The sequence below is a fragment of the Ammospiza caudacuta genome, chromosome 2 (genome assembly GCF_027887145.1).
Source record: "Ammospiza caudacuta isolate bAmmCau1 chromosome 2, bAmmCau1.pri, whole genome shotgun sequence".
Taxonomy (NCBI): domain Eukaryota; kingdom Metazoa; phylum Chordata; class Aves; order Passeriformes; family Passerellidae; genus Ammospiza; species Ammospiza caudacuta.
In genome coordinates, this window is record NC_080594.1 from 105,938,573 (window position 1) to 105,959,690 (window position 21,118).

General features: G+C 36.3%; 1 protein-coding gene across 3 annotated transcripts in view; it reads right to left on the minus strand.

Annotated features, from left to right (window-relative positions):
* Positions 1–21,118, minus strand: part of RPS6KA3 (ribosomal protein S6 kinase A3) — a 73,805-nt gene that overhangs the window by 9,419 nt on the left and 43,268 nt on the right. For 2 of the 3 annotated variants that reach the window (XM_058800561.1, XM_058800563.1), the window contains 11 exons: positions 20,950–21,056; positions 17,990–18,027; positions 17,475–17,617; positions 14,316–14,386; positions 9,941–10,029; positions 9,625–9,689; positions 9,424–9,526; positions 9,114–9,238; positions 7,252–7,377; positions 5,701–5,790; positions 1,230–1,388 (listed from right to left, as the gene is read on the minus strand). In XM_058800561.1, coding sequence (XP_058656544.1) covers positions 1,230–1,388; positions 5,701–5,790; positions 7,252–7,377; positions 9,114–9,238; positions 9,424–9,526; positions 9,625–9,689; positions 9,941–10,029; positions 14,316–14,386; positions 17,475–17,617; positions 17,990–18,027; positions 20,950–21,056 — 1,116 coding nt within the window. The remainder of the gene's footprint in view (positions 1–1,229; positions 1,389–5,700; positions 5,791–7,251; positions 7,378–9,113; positions 9,239–9,423; positions 9,527–9,624; positions 9,690–9,940; positions 10,030–14,315; positions 14,387–17,474; positions 17,618–17,989; positions 18,028–20,949; positions 21,057–21,118) is intronic. The other variant, XM_058800562.1, reaches the window with a different exon arrangement.

The following is a 21,118-nucleotide window of genomic DNA, read 5'->3' on the forward strand; positions in this document are numbered from 1 at the left end:
GAAGATATGAGAGACTCTTCAAAAAAAGATTTAGACTACTGAAGTGCCCACTATTTACATATGTGGACAGCTCTGCTGTGGAGGTGTACTTAATGTAAGACTTGAAAATTTACAAAAGCAAACATTCCAAAGTGTGTGTGGTGTAATACAAATTAAAATGTCAATATTTATGGATATCTACAGTAAAGAAACTAAAATCCCTAAAATCCCTTACTTGATGCAAGGACTCTGGGCATCTTTTAGCCACATGTGACAAGAGTGAACCAAGCTATGATTTGTTATTCTATTATGTGTATTTCCATACAGAGGTATCAAGGTTTGATCATAATTCCCATGGGTGCTGCTGGCCAAGGACTATAAGCTGTGCACACAGGCTCAAAAACCAAACCACACACATGAGAAAGTGACTGGAGTGATGAATCTCAGAATGAGATACCAGATAACTTTGATCATAAGTTTTCTGAAATAATAGCTTCCAGCCATGACAGTATGTACTGAATTCTTTGTTATTTAAAATAATTTCAATACTATATATTCCAAAAAGCATCTTTTCTTGGGTAACAACATCATGTATTAGCAGCTTAACTTTTTCCTTGCACCCTTATTTTCTGCTTTTTCTCCATCCCCTTTTTCTTGTTTACTTAAAAATGCAACGCAACTTGTCTTTCTTGCCATGCAATTATCACATTGTCCTTCTCTATATTTGAACTACTTCTTCTGTCTCCAAATTAATTTCCCAAAGTGTTAATTTTCTATCTCCTACAAGTTCTTGACCCTATGGCACCAGAGTTATAAGTCATAAACCATGTTCTTCAAAACCAAGAAGTCAAAGGAGTATGACAGGTGGAAAATAAATTTTCAGTGTATGTCACAGGACAAGACTGAAGTTGCATTAAGTCCCATGGCTATACAACAACACTGGTCCTAGCACTTCTTCTTGGACTTTCTTTCCCTCATATCCTCTCTGTTAGTAATTATCTGCATATTCCACAGAACTGCTGACAGACTGCATAAAGAACAACAGAAACAGTTGCATCATCTCAGTTATCTGAACACATACAGAGCTGATAAGGAAAGTTTTGATTTCAACACAAATTCCGGCTGCAATGTAATTGTTTACCAAAAACTACTTAATTACCACACAGAAGAATGTATCAAGATACAAGTTTATGCTTCTGAAAGAGAAGCTTTCAATGGCAAAAACCATTTTGTCTGAGATGAAAACTTACCCCTTGTGTGTGCAGATATTCAACCGTTTTTGTTATTGTGAACAGAACAGCACTAGCTTCTCGTTCTGAGAAAAATTTTTGCCTAAGAATTTTATCCAGCAGTTCTCCTCCTTTCATAAGTTCTGTTACTACATATACATATTTTCCATCATCATACACCTGCAAAAAGTACAAAAAATTTTAAACTTCAAAACATTTATTCTCTGCTGTCTTCTGTGAAGCACATAGAGATAGTGCAGGTGTGTCCACAAGCTGTTTTCTTCAATTGTTTTCCCCTGATTTCATAACCCACGTTATGTCCAAATGTTGTGCATCTTCAGAACTGAACACAAAACAGTCACAAAAAGGCAATACTGTACCAAAATAACATAGAAATACTAGCATGAAAGTGCTTAAAGATAAAAGATAAATAACAGGTAGTTTCCCCCACACAGGTTCACTACAACAAAGGAAACCAGACATGAGAAATTAAGTAGCAAAAATGGAAACTGGTCTAATTAGGCAAAACAAGAGCTAGTTCAAGCAGCGGTTATTGCACTAAATTAAAAATATAAATAGAGATCATGCCAACAGTCAGACAAAAAAAAAAAGGAAAAATAATCAAAATTTATCTGAAATAGCCACTGTGAACAGTGAAAAACACCTAAAAGTTATACAACAGTCTGCATATGAAGACTATGACAAAGTCTAAAAGCATTAAAAGAAGCATATTTTATCCCTTACTTCTATGGAAAATGGCTCAATTTTTGCATGGATTTTATCATCCAGGGAAGCATTTGAGAATTCTTTACATTCTCACCAGAGGGCACTATAGACTGAGTGATACCAAAGCACATTTAAGGTACTAACACTTCAGCATTTCATTTCAGTTCCACTTCCACAGAATCACAGACTTGGGCTAAAAGTGTCCTTAATGATCATCTAGTCCCGACGTTCTGCCATAGGAACATGTTTCACTAGATCAGGTTGCTCAAAGCCCCATCCAGCCTGGGTTTGGAGTTCCAATTTAATCCAGAAACCATTCCTGCTTTAGTGAAATCTTTTACAAACTGTTCCCTTTAATTTTTTCAACCTACTTTTATGGGGATGTCGTAATTGTTATTTTCAGTAAAATGTGTGAAATAAAAAACTCCTTGTGTTTAAGTAGAAACAATTATCAAAATTATAGTAAAATGCAGTTAGGAATAGATACCAGCTAAGAAACAGAAAATAAGAATAAAAAAAAAAAAGTTTTTATCCCAATTCCCTGGTCTTAAGCTACCTGGGAAAAAGTCGCTAATAAAGTTCTAAGCATCAAAATTTTCTTCTCCTAACAATACTAAAAGGATTTATTTTCTCAGCAAATTAAAAGAAAAAGAATGCTAAATAATTCTGTGGGCCTTACAAGCTTACGATTGTAAGGAGATGAAGACATGATGGGTTTCTGTGCTCACATTTAACAGGAATTTTTCTCCCATTAAATAGCTGAGCACCCGAATGTGTTTGTATTAAGACTTTAAATATAACACAGTATTCAAAAGCAGAATTATCTAATTCTAGATACAAAACTGGATTTTTTTTATAGGCATGCTTCCTCTAATCCTGGTATGACATGAGGAGATCAGCTTATTTCATTTGACATGACAAAGCATACACATCTCAGTATTGCTGAATTTAAGCAAAATTTGCATTTGATTACTATTTTATCTGCTGGTCCTGTCTGCCAGCCAAAAAACCCTACAGATAACTCACCCCAAACAAACTATTCCCCTTGCACCAATGGTATTACCAACTTAAGTTGTTTTACCATCCTCTAATGGTATTACCAACTAAAGTTGTTTTTGAATAAATACTGCTCAAGTTTTCTTCACAGATGGACAGTATCAGGCTAAGATCACAAATGTGACACTACTTTTTAAAATTAACTCTGAGCACAAGGTCAGTCATTATGTTTGCTCTACAAGGTAAAGTGGAAGAAACTATAGTGAGAAACAGATGTAGGCGTATGAACAAAACATAATGCAAGGGAGAAAGAAATCAAGGTTTTTGCCAAGGGAAGTAAGATTTTACAGACATATTATGAGGTATTTTGAAATCATAAATAAGCACCTGGACAGGGAGACTGGATATCTTGTATTCAGGTTTCTAAAATGTTTCTGAAAAGATTCTTCAGGCAATGCTTTAAGTAACTCAAAGCAGGACAAAAGTTCTGTTACAGAACAGTAACTATTACATAAAAGGGTACAATACTTATAAAGGTCTGCCACAGGAAGTTTCTAGGTAATGTTTTGTTGGAAGCTGTGTGCTTCCTCCCTTCTTACACTGTTTCCTAGGCATGCACCAAGGGCCTCTGTCAGAGGCAGGATATTGGATAAGAAGGATATCTGAATTAGCACAATATAGCTCCTTTTGTTTATACACTGTGTAACTGAAAAAGACCACTGATAACAATCAGAAGGAAAATCACCAGAGGACTGTGCACTGCAGAAAGAATTTGGTCTCTTGAATATCCATTGTTTCAATCCAAACACCTTCAGAATTAAATTACATAAAAAGGCTGAACAAGAATGAAAACTTCCATCTTAAGCAAAATTCAAATATTGCTGCATTCCTTCTTGAAATAGAAGAAAAGATAGAAATTGTTTCTTGCAGAATAATAATTTCCAAAGCCGGCACTTAAATACTGAAATATTTTATTTTGGCACTTCAGATTAGAAATATTTCATTCTTGATGTGGAACTAAATGAAAAAATGAGGAAATCAACAGTGAGTTTTATTTTTACAATAGTACTCTAGAGTTTGGTATACAATGGTGCTCTAGAGTTTGAGACCTGAAGGCAAAATGCTCCTTATCTTCTCTGAAAGCTGTAATAGCACACCACTATAATGTGGGGTATGCAAGCAATCTGCCCCATGGGTCTGCATTAGGACAAGAAAAACTTAATGCCAAATTCTTACAGATTTACACAAGATTCTATTACATATGAATTCTACATCTCTTTACATCCTTCCATAATCTTGCTTGGGGAACTGATCTTGAAGCAGAAGTGAGTGAGAATTACAGCCTTTCTCCCTTTGTGGGCTTAAGGAGGTTTTTTTTGGTAGTTCTCCTATTTGTGTGTTGCTGTTGCTGTGCATGAAAGATGGTTCCTGCTGGAAGATGACTGATGATAATAAAAGATTAATTACAGAGTGAGATAATTCAGCATATATTGCAGCTGTTTAAGACTGCCTGGATTTCTGTTCTCAATGTAAAATTTTCATCATGCTTACATTCAGGTTAAGTGCTCACATTCTCATGTTTGCGTTCCTGCTTAAATAGCATAAGCTGTGTTATGAATTAAAATAACACATGAGCCCAGCATGCAGCACTAAAAGCACCATGAATGCTGATGCAGGTTCTGTTCAGCACAGCTCCTTCCAGGTAGCTTTACTGTCCACCCACATGAAACAGAACAGAAAGTGGGACTGTAATTGTGGCATCTTGCTTACAAGAAGATAAGCTCCCTGGTGGGCTTCCCTGAATATCTACCTTATTTTCTCTGTCCAAGAAAGGGCCAAACAGTATGATATCAATAAAGTGAAGACAGATTATAGCAGATCAGCTTCATGCAGAGTTCTCTAGTGCTCATCTCCACAGCATTTATGAGCTGTTGTTTTAATGGCTTCAAAATGTCTGGCAATCTCCTTTCAGTTGAGCTCAGCTTCCTGGAAATGGTTTGCTGTTTTGCCTGAGGTTTGGGGGACCAGAATATTTCCCTGCAGTCTAAGAAAGTCATTACGCATACGCCTTTTTAATTTTTAATCCTCTTCAATGAATAACCAAGGAGACAATTTTCTTTTTCAGTTAGGTCATCAGAATATACTGTTCACTATGAAAAACCTCTTCGTCCCAGCTTATATTATTCCTTCCTTTTTATGGACAAAGTGTTTCCATGGTCAGAGCAAATAACAGAAGGAAAAAATACCTAGATAGTGTTCATACAGAGGCCAGATAAAGATAAAAAACAGTGAAAACCATGGACATGGAAAGATTTTGTCTACTACTTGTAGTAATACTACTTGAGTAATACTTGCTACTGTCCATGAAAAATACCTTGGGTACTGTGCTAACAATAAGTCCTTTGTTATATAATAAAATTGCTTCTGATTTATGTAAGGGAAATCAGATTTAAAGTTAACTAAGCAATCAAAAAACTTCCCTGAGCCTTTAAAAACACAGCCAACATTAAATAAATTATTCTTGCTAGGATTTATGAAGGATGAATTATTTGACTCCTTAGAATAACACTGTACCACAATATATGCATCTTTAAAAGAAAACACAGACATCCCAGTAAAAACCTAGATACTACTGAATAAATTGCACTGTTTTATATTTAAATACTGAAAAACATGAACATAAATCTAAAATATGTAGCTTCTCATCTCTCAAATTAGAAGTTATTCGGAATTGTAATACACTAAAGGATGTGTTTAAAACACCACTTACATCTTTCAGGGTGATAATATTTGGATGCTGTCCATAGCGCAGCAGGATTTCAATCTCTTCTGTTGGATCTCTTTTGCTCTTGTCAATAATCTGTTAAGAGCACATACAGAAATGGGCATAATTCTTTTTGTGAATCTAGTGTAATGCTTTGGTTTGCTTATTAGCATGAACAGTTAAGCAGTATTTATTGTTGCAAAAGGCAGAGATTATAACCAAAACCAAGTTTGTTAAATTGGAAAAGCAAGGCAAAGCAAAAAATATTGGGAAAAATGAAAAAATTTCTTTTGAAAATGATTTCAGAGGATAAGTGACCTAACCTCTTTGGCTATGATAAATAATGCAAGGCTGTTCAGCAGATAAGACTTCAGTGATCCATTATTTAATAAAATGGGAAGTTCATAATTTAACATGAGATACTGGTTGGATGATGCTAATCAACAGATTTTCACAATGCTAATCTCAAACATTTGGAGCAGTAAAAGAAAGCAGGAGAGAAAGAGAACAAAAAAAAAATAGTAAAAATAAAAATCTCTCAGAGTTAATTCAAACACATTCATTACAAAAGTCCATTTGAATCTCTGGCTCTCAAGTTCACCTTGTTCAAACAAGCAAAATAACATTAACCCTACTTAAATGTACTCTTGTTCTTCTCACTTTTTTCCTCTCCTGAACTGCAGAATTTTCTATAATGTCTCTTCCATTGTTATGTTAGCCCTTCACCCTTATGCCCATACTGCTACCCATCCCCTGCTAACACATCAGACACTGGCACCAAATTCTTTTTTTCAAGATTCCTTGAGGAAAAAAATGCCCTAACAGAGGCAATAGAAAAGCAAGTGAATCTTCACAACAAATGTTATAGCTGAGGGAATTATCAGCTATGCCAGGACCTTCTTGCAGTTTCAAGAAATTACTTCAAATTGAAAGGAAAGAAGTCAAATCTGTTCCTGGCCAGAACCAGAATAAAATAAAGTATTTAAGTACCAGATTAAAACTGGAAGGTTTAGAGGAGGCAATCTACATACTTAATTAATCTTTGTATTTTACATAATTAAGTACTAAGCTGTTCAACAATTCAAAAAGAGAACTGCCCCACAGAATAGGATTTAAAGATTGCTTTTTTTTTTTTCCACTTAAAAAGTCTGCTAATCCATACTCTTGCTTTCACAGCAACCATTTGGTCCTAGGTAATTACACAGAAAGATAGAAAACCTTGTCATTGCAGTTCTGGGAAATCTACTGATTCCAAGTGAGAATTTAATGCCTTCAAAGAAGTGCTAGAAAGCCCTAGAGAATAACAAAAACAACATTAAATACCTTTAAATGAAAACCAGGAAGCCAAAACAGCTGAAGTTATTCTGGAAGATATAGCAGACTGAAGACTGTTATGAACTCCTTACCCATTTAAGAATTTATGAATTTATTTTTATAGCTGCACATAAAATATTTTTACATTAAAAAAATTAATCTTAATCTCTGTGTTTCTCTATGGCAAATAAAAGATGCCCAATGCTAAAATCTGAAAAGTGTGATTTGTAACAAAATAATTACCTTTACAGCATATTCCATGTTTGAAGCTTTATGAACACATCTCTTGCAGACAGAATAAGAGCCAACTCCAATATCTTCTTTTACTTCATATCCATCAGTAAACTGAATGCTGTTCCTGTGCAACTGCTACCAAAATAACATTATCAATTAATGAATATTCTTAATGTGTAACTGATTTTTTAATTAAAATAACTTTTAAAAAATTCCTATTGATTTGCTTAAAATTTTAACTGATGACTCTACTAGGTGAAAGTGGTCAAAATCCCCATTACCTTCTGTTCAAACTTACTATAAGATAAATTATATATTACACATGCTGTAAATGATGCACACTCTATTTTAGAAACTGATGGCATTATTTTTCTGATTGCTGCTTTACTAATTTAAAGATAGAAACTCCAAACCAGAAGACTTCAAGATAAAATAGTGATACAACAATGGTAAAGAAGTATCACTGCTTTTATTATCTGAATAGACAGAATGGCAGCTGGAAAATTCAGACATACTGAATAGAATCAGATTGGTTGGAATTGCATGGAATAGCAGTCAAAAATCCTTTCACAGAAATAAAAAGCTGAAAGGAGGACAAGTGCTCACTCTTGTAAGGGAAGGAAATGGTGTTCTAGTGTATGGAGTTTGTGCAAAGGATGCAAAGCATTTGCAGGAAACCATCTGGGTATCCTGCAGCACAGAGAAGAGGAAATAGGAGTGAGGAAGTTGTTGAGGAGCACAGAGGAAAGGCAGCAGAGAAACAGATCTTTACAAGAGAAGGAAACCATATACAAAGAGCAATAATGCCATCTACAAAACTACATAGAAATAAAGCAGCACAGAGAAGCTTTCAGAAACTTCTAGCAAGATGCCAGGATCAGAAATAATTCTGATGTATATATCAAATCAGAAAGCTTCTGGAGAATAAAAAAGGATCTAAAGCTATATTTAAAAAAATATTATACATGAAACTGTAATGTGTAGAAAAGCATGTTGTGACAATTCTAGACATGACAGTGTTAATGAAACACAAGGGCCATTCACATTCTTTATAAATTCTGGGTTTTTTGCAATTTTCTCAGGTATACCAGTGCACTGAAAAATACAAATAAACCAAATCATACAAATAAATCTAATAGTAAATCCAATCATTTATTCCTACCTACATTAAGAAGTTTTCAACACAATTTGGATCATGAGTTGGTTTTCATGAGTCAGTAATTATTAAAAGAAGAGAGAGGAGGGAGAAATACAATTTTTACATAGGTCTCCTTTTCTAGGTGATAACCTCACAATTATTAATACAGGAGACTCCACTGGGGTCATCCAAACACATGAAGGAAGCCAAAGCTTGAGTGTGCACTGTAACACTGACTTGTATCATGCACTGATACCAGTCACAAAAAGAGAGATTAGCTAACTAACTTCAAGTGGCTTAGGAGGGACAGAACATGTCCTGGGACAGGATTCCAGCAGTTCAGAACATCCAGATACAATTCACAATCATAGTCCAGTGCCTCCTACTACTGCATTGCAGGAGTCAACTGACATTTTCATGTATGGGGGAAAAAAACAATACATCAACATATCTGTTATTCTACTCCACCTTATAATTATGGCTTGACATTAAAGAGTTAATACAGTACATACAGTATAAGGTTTTCATTTAAAAGCCTGTTTGAAGCTGTAGCTGCTCAGTAATTATACAGGTCCTGTACCTTCAGAGATTTTGTTTGGATGAAACAATCTGATCTTTACTTTTCTTGTCTAAAAGATGACAATGATTTTGTCATGATACTTCATTCTGTGACAAGGAAACAATCCATCCACCAAGAGACAGCACTGATTTTTTTTTTATTAGATGTACTCACCTGGACAATTGAATGCACTCCAACTGTCTGCATTGCTTGGCTTTCATCATCTGATGCAATAGCTACAAAGCTAAATCCCCGAAAAAGCTGATGTGCATTAGCACTGGGTGGAATACCAGGTGAATCTGAAAAATACATCATCTACTTACAAGCAGATTCTTTAACATGTAGATATGAGATTAAATACTGACATTTTGGTAGCACCTTGAAGTTATGAAGACAATAATTTCTATCAAATTTTGAATGAAAAAATCTGAAATTCAAATTCAATCTTTTGAATATGTAAATTCTCTCATTCTTATCTCTTTACCTTTTGGAGTTTTTGCTGTAAATTCAGGGTCAAAATAAAATGTATCTTCAGGTCTGCCAGTTGCAGGTTTAAAAGGAGGATGAATTTCTCTCCGGTACAATTTCTGAAGAGAAGGGACAAATTTGAAGTGGAAAAGTTACATGATACCATAAAAGACTTAACCAAGAAATTTACTGGATTGATTTTTAATTAAATACTCACATTCCAATCTATTTTGGAAAAGAATGCATGCCTCTTAATTTCTTCTACTCCATCAGGACCTGCTCCTTTTATAAGGAAGAAAAATGTCTTTGAATTATTTTCTTTTTGGTCAAAGGAATGGCTAGCAAAATTATATTTCTTATTCCTTCTGCATTAATTTTAGCTGTACGACTAGCAGAAATGATAATATTTGAAGGGCAAACTACATTCTTCCTTTAAAGTCTATTTTACATAGGAAAAAATTTTAGTCAGTTTAATGACCACTGATGTTATGAATATTATGATCAAATTTAAAATATTCTGCTAAAAACTTTACCTAATCTGTTTGCTGGGTTTCTTTTGAAGAGCATTCGCAGGAGGCTCTGTGCTTCAAGACTCAAGAACTGGGGCATTCCAAGTTTGGCCCTAGAGAATAAAAATAATTAATAGCATACAAATATATCTAGGTAAGAATTAACTCTGCATTCCCCCTGTCCTTCGCCATTCAACAAGTCCATAATAAATGAAGTAGCATCACTGAGAAATTGCCTTCAGACATCAGATACAGAGCAAAAGTGCTGTCAGTCATGTAACCATGTTTGGGTTTTTAATTTTTTTTTAAGTAGTATAGTATTTTCAGTAATGACTCAGGAACTTAGGTGGAAGAAAAGGTGGAAAAGGTAGAGAAGAATAGCTAGAGAACAGCAGTTTATAAACTTGTACATTTCCACAATATGCTTTGATCCACTTATAGGTCCAGTTACTAGCAAATGACACCAAACCAAGCATTCTGATAGTTATCTAATAGAAGGACTAAGAAAAGTACCACACTATGACACACACCAAGATAACCCAGGAAACAAACCAGAATACAGAAATTCAATTAAGGTAGGACAGATCTTGCAGGATTAGCTGGTAAAAAAACCCCAAAAAATCAAACAATAAAACCCCACTTCTCTTTTCCTTTTTCTCCCCTCCCCAATCTACTTCAAATAATACTTTTACAATTTGCCAGCCTTGAATTTTTAGATTTAAATTTCTGTACTTTAACTTAATTTTGTTTTGTAATCCTTGTCATATTTTCTTCCTTGCCATTTAATGTTGAGCCCTCATTCTCTCACTGTTACTAGGTCTTACTTTTTCTTGTAACTATGATAATGGGAAAGAGGGATATAATTCCCTCCTTTCCATCACTAATTCAACCTGTAGCTTGTATTTTTCTGTAACAGTCCATGACACAAGCTCTGTGTTTCAATCAGAATTTGATTTGTCTTGTATTCCAGGTATTTGTAGATATTCACCTCTCTATCACTTGTGTAAATGCATAGGTGCTTGCCACTGATTCACTATTCATTACTTTAAAACTAGAACATAGTAAATTTTCCATTCCTTTCAGCTCTAAAAAAGCTAGGGCAGGGAGGAGGAAAATCTGAAAAACATTGGCTTCTTTGGACTCTTCAATAACATACTACAGACAGATGAAGGCCACCAGTGGAGGGGAGGAATGGGCAGTGGGCCATCCAGCTCTTCCTGACTGCCATGCACCACCACCTTTCACAAAATCCTGTACCAGGCACATGGCAGAGGAGAAGGAAAGGCAATTACCAGCTCCTCAGAGTTCCTATATTACGCAACTACATGAGTGACAGCAATTTTTTTCTGACATTCCTGATGGACAATGGCAAAATTTTATATGAAGGATATCTCTTAAGTAAAGGAGAAAAATGTTTAAAAATTTAACTTTGTTGCAGCGACCTATGATTTCTTCAAACTGCAGGGTTTCCCAGTTTTACGTAAAACACACAAGAATGAACAAAAATTTCTCTTGATAATGTTGTAAGAAATAAAGAACCCTTGAAAAAATATGTTGTAAGGAGAATGCATTTTCCATAGATTTTTAGGAACAGAAGGTAAGAAAAGCAATATATTGTAAATATACACTATGGAAACCAGAATTCATATGCACATCTGTCCATTTTAAAGTTTAATGGAAAATTTAAGGAAAAATATACTACGTATGTGGAAAATAAAAAGAAAACATAGACCAGAAAAAAAGTGTGGACTTAATCAGAAAATACTTCAAAATATCTTCTGGTTTTCAGCTGCTTTTATGACCAAAAGAAAAACACTTCTATGCAAGATAATATTAATAAGAATATGGAACATTCAAAGAGGGTAAAATATCTTTACATCATAGCACACTTTCTGTGCAGCTATTCGAAACCATTAACAATTGCAAAGACTAGAAGGTGAAAAAAGCTGGAAAGAAGTTGTATCTCATTAAGAGATATAGTCTCAAATGAAATCTGAAAGTAATTACAGAATCATAGAAACCTCTAATTGCTTAGGTTGGAAAAGACCTTTAAGACTGTCAAGTCCAACCATTAAGCCAGCACCACTCAAGTCCACTACTAAACCATATCCCTGTGTGCCACAACTTTTTAAAAAACCTCCAGGGATGGTGAATCAGCCACTTCCCTGGGCAGCCTGTTCCAACCCTTTTAATGAAGAATTTTTTCCCAATATCCAGTTGTAACCTCCCACAGTGCACTCATGATCCTCTCATCTGATTGTTTCTTACTGTGGAGAAGAGACCGACCCCCACCTGGCTACAGCCTCCTTTCAGGGAGCTGTAGAGCGAAAAGGTGACCCCTGCACATCCTCCAGATAAAACAAACCCAGATCCCTCAGCTGTTCCTCACAGAATCTGTGCTCCAGACCCTTCACTGGCTCCACTGCTCTTCTCTGCACTCGCTCCAGCACTTCAGTGTGTCCACAGTGAGAAGCCCAAAACTAGACACAGGAGGTGTAGCATCACCAATGCTGAGTACAGGTGACAATCCCTGCCCTGGTCCTGCTGGCCACACTATTGCTGACACAGGCCAGGATGCCATTTGGCTTCTTGGCCACCTGGCCACACACTGGTTTATGTTCAGCAGCTATTGACCAATGCTCCCTGGTGCTTTTCTGCCAGGCAACTTTGCAGCCACTCTTCCCTAAGCCTGGCTGTTGTGATGCAAGTGTAGGACCTGGCACTTGGCCCCACTGAAACTCATCCTACTGGCCTCATCCCATCGATTCAGCCTGTCCAGATCCCTCTGCAGAGCCTTCCTACCCTCCAGCAGATCCATATTCCCTCTTATCCAGGTTGGGGGCACCTGCAAACTGTCACTCAATCCCCTTGTCCAGGTTGTTGATACAGATGTTTAACAGGACTGGCCCCTTGGGAACACCACTTGTGACCGGCCATCAGCTGGATTTCACTCCATTCAGCACCACTCTCTGGGCTATGAATGACTATGAATGTCAATTACCTGGAGAAATGCAAGGATATTCTACATGGCAGCTGAATACAGAAGATATTTATAGCAACAGTGAAAAGACTGTTGAGGAACAGGGCAGAGTCACATGCAGACAAAGAGAAGAGAAAGATATGACTCATAAGACACACAGAAAAAAATGCATGGCTCCCGAAGCAAGTGAGAGTGCAGCAGAATTATCTCAGACTAGCTTCTTGTAAATAGGAGATGGTCAGAAGGAGTTTATGCTTGCTGTGAATAGATAGAACTTTTTAGTTAAAAGACATTGAATAATCACAACATGAAGATTTGATCTCACATAGTGCTGAGGCAGCAGAAGAAACTAGCATCACTAAATACATTTGCAAAAAAAATGAAGAAAAAACCAAAGAATAACATAAGATATATGCATTATGAAAGCAAAAGCCAGGAAAATAATGAGTGTGTTTTCTAGTGGTTTTCACATTCTAATTATTTAGAGAAAATATTAAAAGTTCCATGTATTTATTTTTCAAAAGAGGCTTTTAGTGCAAAAAAAATTCCAGCTTTGATATATGGGTAGACAAGTGGCTAACAGGACTGAGAACAATGATAAACAATGAAGCAGAAAACAAATTAGAAAACTAAGATAATCTTATGAACTTCCATGGAAAAAAAATGGTATTAGTTAAAAATAGATGGAAACAGAGAAGTGAACCTATGGTATGAAGAAACAGACTTGTTTGCACGGTGTTTGGCTACAGTCCCAAAAATGGGGCATTTACGCCATAGGTTGTACTAGTTTAGAGAATATGTGGGGAATTGGCAAAGAAAAAAGCAGACCTTCATAAGCAAAAACAAGAACATTAACTGCATGAAGGAAAGCAATTCCCACAATAGAACTAATGCAAAATCAATGCTGAAAATAGCAAAGGGAAAAATTGGAGCTAAGGCAAGTCATAGGAGAGTACAGAAGGGAGGAGTACTGGGGAGGCAAGTTGTTGGCAGCACCATTAATATAAAGAGTGAGGAGCTGGTAAGATAAAGAAGGATGAGGAGTGAAAATACTTTCTCAAAAAACCTCCAAAAACCTAAACAAAGGAAAAAAAAACCCAACAAGAAAAAAAATGCACATGTTATCAAAAAGGATAAGAAAGTTAAAAAAATATTATGGAGATAAGATGGGAGAGATCATGTGGTTGGAGAAGTTATTATTACAGATTAAAGAGCTGCTATGAAATCCTTTGTACCTGGTATGGTGGAGGAATAGTGATGCAAATTAGATAGGCAGCAAAGGGAATTAATAATATGGAATAGGGAGTGAGGATTTACCAGTACCTTTGAAAATGAGGGAGGAGTAGAAATTAGATATTGCAGCCCGGAGGGCATCCCTGTAGAATACCTGATGAGATATATAAATAAGAGTGTACTCACTTGAGAATCATAGTCATGGTTTCTTTTCTGTCTTTCCCTTGGAAAGGTAGAGTACCAGTGAGCATTTCAAACTGTATAGAGTAAAACTTTCATCAATTACATTACCTGGACAAAAACTAATTTTTGACAAAACTACTTAGCATCTTAACCTTCCAAAATTCATGCATGTTAACAATCAAGTCTGAGCAAAACAACTTCATTGTACAGTTTCAATTGCTAAGAACATTGAGCAGCCTTTGCCATTTTTAAAGCTGCAAAATATTTTCCTATATTGGTAACTTCTTTACACATCCTTTTATCTGAACAACTTAGACTATAATGTTCTGTATTTAATTTCTGCCTAAAAATTTTGTCCTAGGAAGACTTGATCTGTACAACTGTATTTTTAGTTTTAAACAAAGGGGATGGGGTAGGGGAAAAGGTTTTCCTTTGAAAAGTTAGTGATGATTTCTCCTCATGCAGAATTTTTTTAAAAGGTCAAAATTTTGAAAATTGGCATGTACACAGCCTTCATTGGGAAGGGGAAAAGGTTAGCTGATTGACAAAGACATGCATGATGAAAAGTGGTTACTGTATGCATACAGTGGAAATAAAGCCTGAAGGAACACGGAAGAGCTACACAGTACGTGCATGCACATTCCACAGTGCCTGGCAGTAAGCAACAGACACTGCTGAAATACTGATTTGTTCTGAAAGTGACTGAGTAAAAATAGATAAATATAAAGGCACTCCTGTTGGACTGCAGTATGCTGCAGGGATATCAGATCTAAGTGAGGCAGTGAAAGCAGGCTGGCAGCAGTCATGGCAGCCAGCACCTAGGCAGAAATTGGATTTTTTTGGTTTAAAGACTGCAAAGCAATTTAGTTCAATGCAATTTCATGGCCTTCAGTTAATGACATCAAAATTAAAATAATTATAAAGGAACCCTTGGAAATGCTTATGCAAACTTAAGTCACCCTGAACACAAGGTATCCTCTATTCCTCTCTTTTCTGCTATGACCCAAACACTCAGCCTCCTAAACATAAAAAATGGAGTGGATAACTTGAATAAATAATGCATGACTACAGTATTTGTAGATCTACAATAAGAGCATGAAGTTGAACTAATAATATTCTTTAAAACACCATTTTATAGAAATAAAATTTGAATTCCTTACTGCCATCTCTTCACTACTGGTAGATACTTTACAGTCTAGATAATATTTCTTACTGATATATTTAAAAAATTAAATTTAATAATAATGCCAACATGAAAAAAAGACTACTTTTAACTTTAACACCTAGGACAATTGTCAGGAAGATGCGAGAGGGATAAGCCAGAACTGTAAGTATAAAAAAAAAATTTGTTTGTGGCTTAGCAAGATTTTTATAAGGTGCACTTCTAAAGTTTTTTATTTTTTAAAGCTAAATTTGGAGTGCTCCACTTACACTTGCATGAAATACAGTTTCTTTTACAAGCTCCTAATTTGTCACAAGCACACATGCTTGTATTAACAATTCAATACGTGTATTCTTTGTCACCCCTCCCAAATACTATATTCCAACATTAATAAGCCAATAGTGCTTATAGAATAAGCCAACATTGGCCTTTCCTACTTATGTTTTATTTCAGGAGGAGAGTACCTCAGTGCTTCTGAAAACTTTAAATGAATGTTTTTACTTGTATGGCATCCCTTAAAACTGTCACTGCTTTAAAGGACAAATTGGAATATAGTTCTTAACAATGGCTTAAGCATACTTCATGTCTAGCAGCACAAGAAAAGAAGCAAAATGATTTGCTGAAATATCTTCAAAGTCTCAATTTCTATGCTATAAATTCTGCTCAATCTAGCTCCTGTGTACTTATACCACACCAATCATCACTTGAATTTTTGATCAGCTCAGAAATTAAGAATTAGTTAAAAGTGGATACTTACAGATTTGTTATGAAAATTACAAACTATAAATGCAAGTAATAAAAATATGTCCTAAAAAAAGCTGCACTGTATTTCATATATTACTTTAAAGAATTTGGTTTTTATGGTCATATTTTTGTATTCAAAGTAGAAGCCAAAGCATTTAACATGCAGAGCACTTCAGACTGTGAAAGCCACCCCAATCACAGCTAACATCTTACAGCAATTTTCAATTACACCATATCCACTTGATAAACACCAAATTATGTTTTCTACCTTTATAAATTAAAGCTGAAGTTTAATTATGTTTGTGTTATCAACAACAAATATTCTGCAACTACACTGTAATTATCTTTTAATTGACTGTTCTTAATGATAAAATGTGAGGTTGTGAGGAGTGTGTGTGCTTGTCTGGAGAGAGTTCAGTTATCAGGTGCTACTTTTACATAGTCAGTTTTCAGATCACAACAGCATTCTAATCATCATAAAGCCATAGGATGACCTATTTTCAGACACAAGAGTCCTTGTACTATAAAGCACACGCATTAGCTGTACTGTTACAGTTGTGTAGCAGAAGCAGTAAGAAATGAATACATTTATACAATTGCTTAATTTCCATGTCAAAAATGCACACAAATATTTTAAATATTAGAAGTCTTTCAGCATTTCTTAAATAACAAACATGATCTATTATTATTTTCCAATTCATATTCCATATACATAATATTTTCCCTGACCGTGAAACTTTACAGTAATTACCCCTTGCAGAAACACCATAAGCAACTGAGAAACTATATCCCATACCAGGTCAGTGTCATTTAGATCAACATGATGGGTGAGAACAACAGTTGAACAGTTGTCATTATTCCACTAACTTGTAATTACACTGTAGATTCTAATTAGAAAGTTGCCAATCACCTTTTTCCCCTTGAATGTAAATTCAAAATTAAAATTTGAATATGAATTTCTTCCCCACCTTGGAATAGACAGCATTTTTCTGTATACTTCTCTTGGTCATAACATTCAAACTATTATAAAGTATTTGATTGAAATGATAATAAAAATATGGTATATTATTGGTGTTGATATAAAACCTAGTCTATGTTCTTGACCAAAGTTTGTGGTGTTACTGATTTCACACAATTTCGACTTCCTTTGTAGTTAAAATTCATGTAAAGCTCACCTTAGGGGTTAGTATTTGATTTGTTTCACCAGACCTTGCAAATCACAATTTTGCTATTATTTACATTTGCCAGAAACCTACCATTAAAACACCAAAAGACCACCAGTCTGCACTCTGTGTATGGCCTCGTCTGTTAACAACTTCTGGTGCCATATATTCCACTGTTCCACAGAAAGAGTAGGCCTTTTTTTCATGATCAATTGACTCCTTACTTAAGCCAAAATCTGAAAGGATAAAAGTAATTCCAAATGTAATTTTTAAAAACAAAAAGTGGATGGTTGATACTCTTACCATAATATGATGTGTTTTGCTTTTACCATTTGTATAGACAACTGAACGCTAATATGGGACCTACAGGATTCTCCTTCCCTCCCCACATTACCACAGGTCCATAACATCAGATATACTTGTAAAGCAGGTATCTTATTGAAATATTTAGATTTTATTTATTTCAACCAAATTACACTACTTGCTTCCACAGCTAAATTACTGATCAGTTAAAATTACTTATTATATCTTACTGGTTTACCAAAAGGAAAATGCAAATATTTTACTATAAACAGAAATGAACCTAGTATTGCAATTCCTTTATTCACCTGTCAATTTGATATGTCCTTCCTCATCAAGCAGGATGCTAAAAAATAATAAAAACAATATTAAAAACTAATTAAAATATCTTAAGTATTGTTTCAGAAAACATACTGACAATATTTGAGAATAAACAGTAGAGGATACACAAAGACAAGGAGAATTAAACATGCAAGAAAATGAATTCTTAGAAGATACATTCAAACTACACATTTTGATTTCCTTTTACTCTTTCTTTTTAAAGATTAAGAAACAGGTTTACTAGAGTTTTATTCAAATATTTTATTAAATTCAGCATGTAGTAACAGTTTTGGCTATCTGCAGCACATGCAGCAGTATTGTAACTGTTAAAAACAGAGACATAGTTCTATTTTTCTTATACCAGGTATGTTTCCATATGTATACATAACAGGTATTAATTTGTAATTACCATATGTTGACCACTTCAAGTAACATTGAGTAATAAATACCCTCATGTTGCACCAAAGGACAGGACCCACAGGCCCTGTACTGGGAGCAGACCTTAGACTTCCACCTTTTCACTTCAATCACAAGTAAGGCCACACTTCTCAGAGATGCCAACTGTCCTTGACTACCACTGAATATTACTGTATTGCAAAGCATGCAAAGTATTCAAGAACTGGATTTTGTAACACCCCTTACACAATGGATTTAGTTCCTCCATCTGCATTTCATCCTGGGGGCAAGACATGACCCAGGCCCCATTCCCTTCCTTTTTGCAGTTTCCATGGTGGGAACCATTAAAATCTGTCCTCAAGTGCCATATGCAAACACTGCCTTCCTGCCCACCAGCACATCAACACTTCCACCCAACTTGGTGCTGTCTGTGGGCTTGCTCAGGGCCACTCAATGCCCTCATCCAGAACTCCAGTGAAGATGCTAAACAGTACTGGTCAAACACAGAGGCCTGAGGATCACCACTGGTGACCAGCCTCTGGCTGGATGTAATTCCATTCAGCACCACTCTCTGAGCCTGGTCAATAAATCAGTCTTTTACCACGTGAAGAGTGCACCCATCCACACCATGGGAAGCCAGTTTCTCCAGGAGAATGCTGTGGGAAATGGTGTCAAAGGCATAGAATCACAGAAGATAAGGGGCTAATGTGTATGTCTCAAACACTGAAAGCCATTTGGCTCTGGGGCTAACCACAGACTGTTGCTAGAAACAGATAAGGATTGCCTGTAATAAGCAAGGATTGCTGGTAATAACACACTGTGAGAAAGAACAAGATGTGCCCAGAGAAGAGGCCATGCAGAGATAGGGCAGCACTTTTCCGGGACAAACATCCTCGTTCTAATTCCTCAAGATAAGCACAACCCAGTACAGCACAAGTGCAGGAATGAGGTTGAGAAACAGGCATGGACTGCAGGGGAAGAAAAGACCACCCAATATTCCCAAAAACCCCCAACCCATTTCCCGAAAGATCTGAAAGAACAGACTGTGCCTAATAACTAATTTGTACAGAAAACAAGAAACTTACCTTTGTGGCAGGGAAAGCTATCTATAAAAACATGTCCCCAGCAAGCCCAGCTGACACCCCCCAGACCCTGGATGTCCCAACTGTTGGACTGGCACTGTGATCACAGCCAAAACTGGTGATCTCTTTTTCTCTTTTCCTCTCTCTCTCTCTCTTCAATTCACCTTTTCTCTCTTTATCTTACCCCTTTACCTAAACCCCACTGCATGTGCTTTTATAGTAGGTCAGGGACTAAAATGCCAATTTCCATGCCAGGTATATAATTTACTAGTAAAGCCTTGTGATTTTTTTCAGACCCTCTGACTTCTGTTGCTCCTTTCCATGACAAGCATTTACAAATCTTGGGTGGTCCTTTCCCCTTAAGGGTTGGATGTTACAAAAGGCTTTACTAAAGTCTAGGTAGACAATATCCAGAGCCTTTCCTTCATCCACTAAGCGTGTCACGTCATCATAGAAGATGATCAGTTTGGTCAAGCAGGACCTGCCTTGCATAAACCCAGGCTGGCCTGGCCTGAACCCCTGGCTGTCCTGTACATGTGACATGATGGCACTCAAGATGATGACTCCATGACCTTTCCTGACAACGAGATCAGGCTGACATCCTGGCTTCTCCTTCCAACCCTTCTTATAGCTGGGTGTCACATTTGCCAACTTCCAGTGACCTGGGACCTCCACAGTTGACCTGGGCTTCTGATAAATGATTCAAAGTGGCTTGAGTTCTTCTACCAGCTCCCTCAGAACTCCTGGGTGAGTCCTATCTGCTTCCATGGACTTTTGGGGTTCTAAGTTGCACAGCAGTCTGCTGGCCATTTCCTCCTATATTATGGGGGTTTCATTCTGCTCCCCATCTGTCTTCCAGCTCAGGGGGCTGGGCACCTTGACAACAACTGGTCTTGTTATTAAAGACTGAGGCAAGAAAGGCATGAAGCATGTCAGCCGTTTCTTCATCCTTTGTCACTATGTTTCCCCTCATATCCAACAAACGATGGAGATTCTCCTTGGTCCTCCTTTTGCTGCTGATTTGTACAAATATTTTTTTTTGTTTTGTTTTTGTCTTCTGCTTCTGGGATTTCTAACATATTGATACTTCTTTCATCCTAGCTGCTGAAAGGACCTCCATCCCTTAACTCTACCTCTATGGCAGACCAAAGGACCTTGGAGGAACATTGTCCCTCAAAGAGTGGTGTGCCATCCATAGGCTTACCTATTGCTTTGCCCCCATTTCCCTTCAAACAGAGTTTAAAGTTCCCTCAAAAAACCCCTATAAGTCCTAAGCTAAGATCCTTTTTCCTCTTTCAGACAGGTGAAATCCAACCTTTTAAATGAAAATAGCTCATAAATCTCCTCCACCTCCCTCTGTTCAATTTATATAGTAAATTACCAAAGTTTAAGAGTTGGGAAAAAGTACACAGGAAGAAGTGCCATAGAAATGAAAGTAATACACTGCATTTCTCACAGAGGAGCCTTACTTTTCTGGTTTTAGATCCCGGTATATTATTCCAAGACTATGTAGATGGTCTAAAGCAAGTGCTAATTCTGCCAGATAAAATTTAACGTCATCTTCTGTGAACATCACCTGAAAAAGTAGCACAATGTATTTTACATGTGAAATCTGTAAAGGTTACACCAGCACAAACT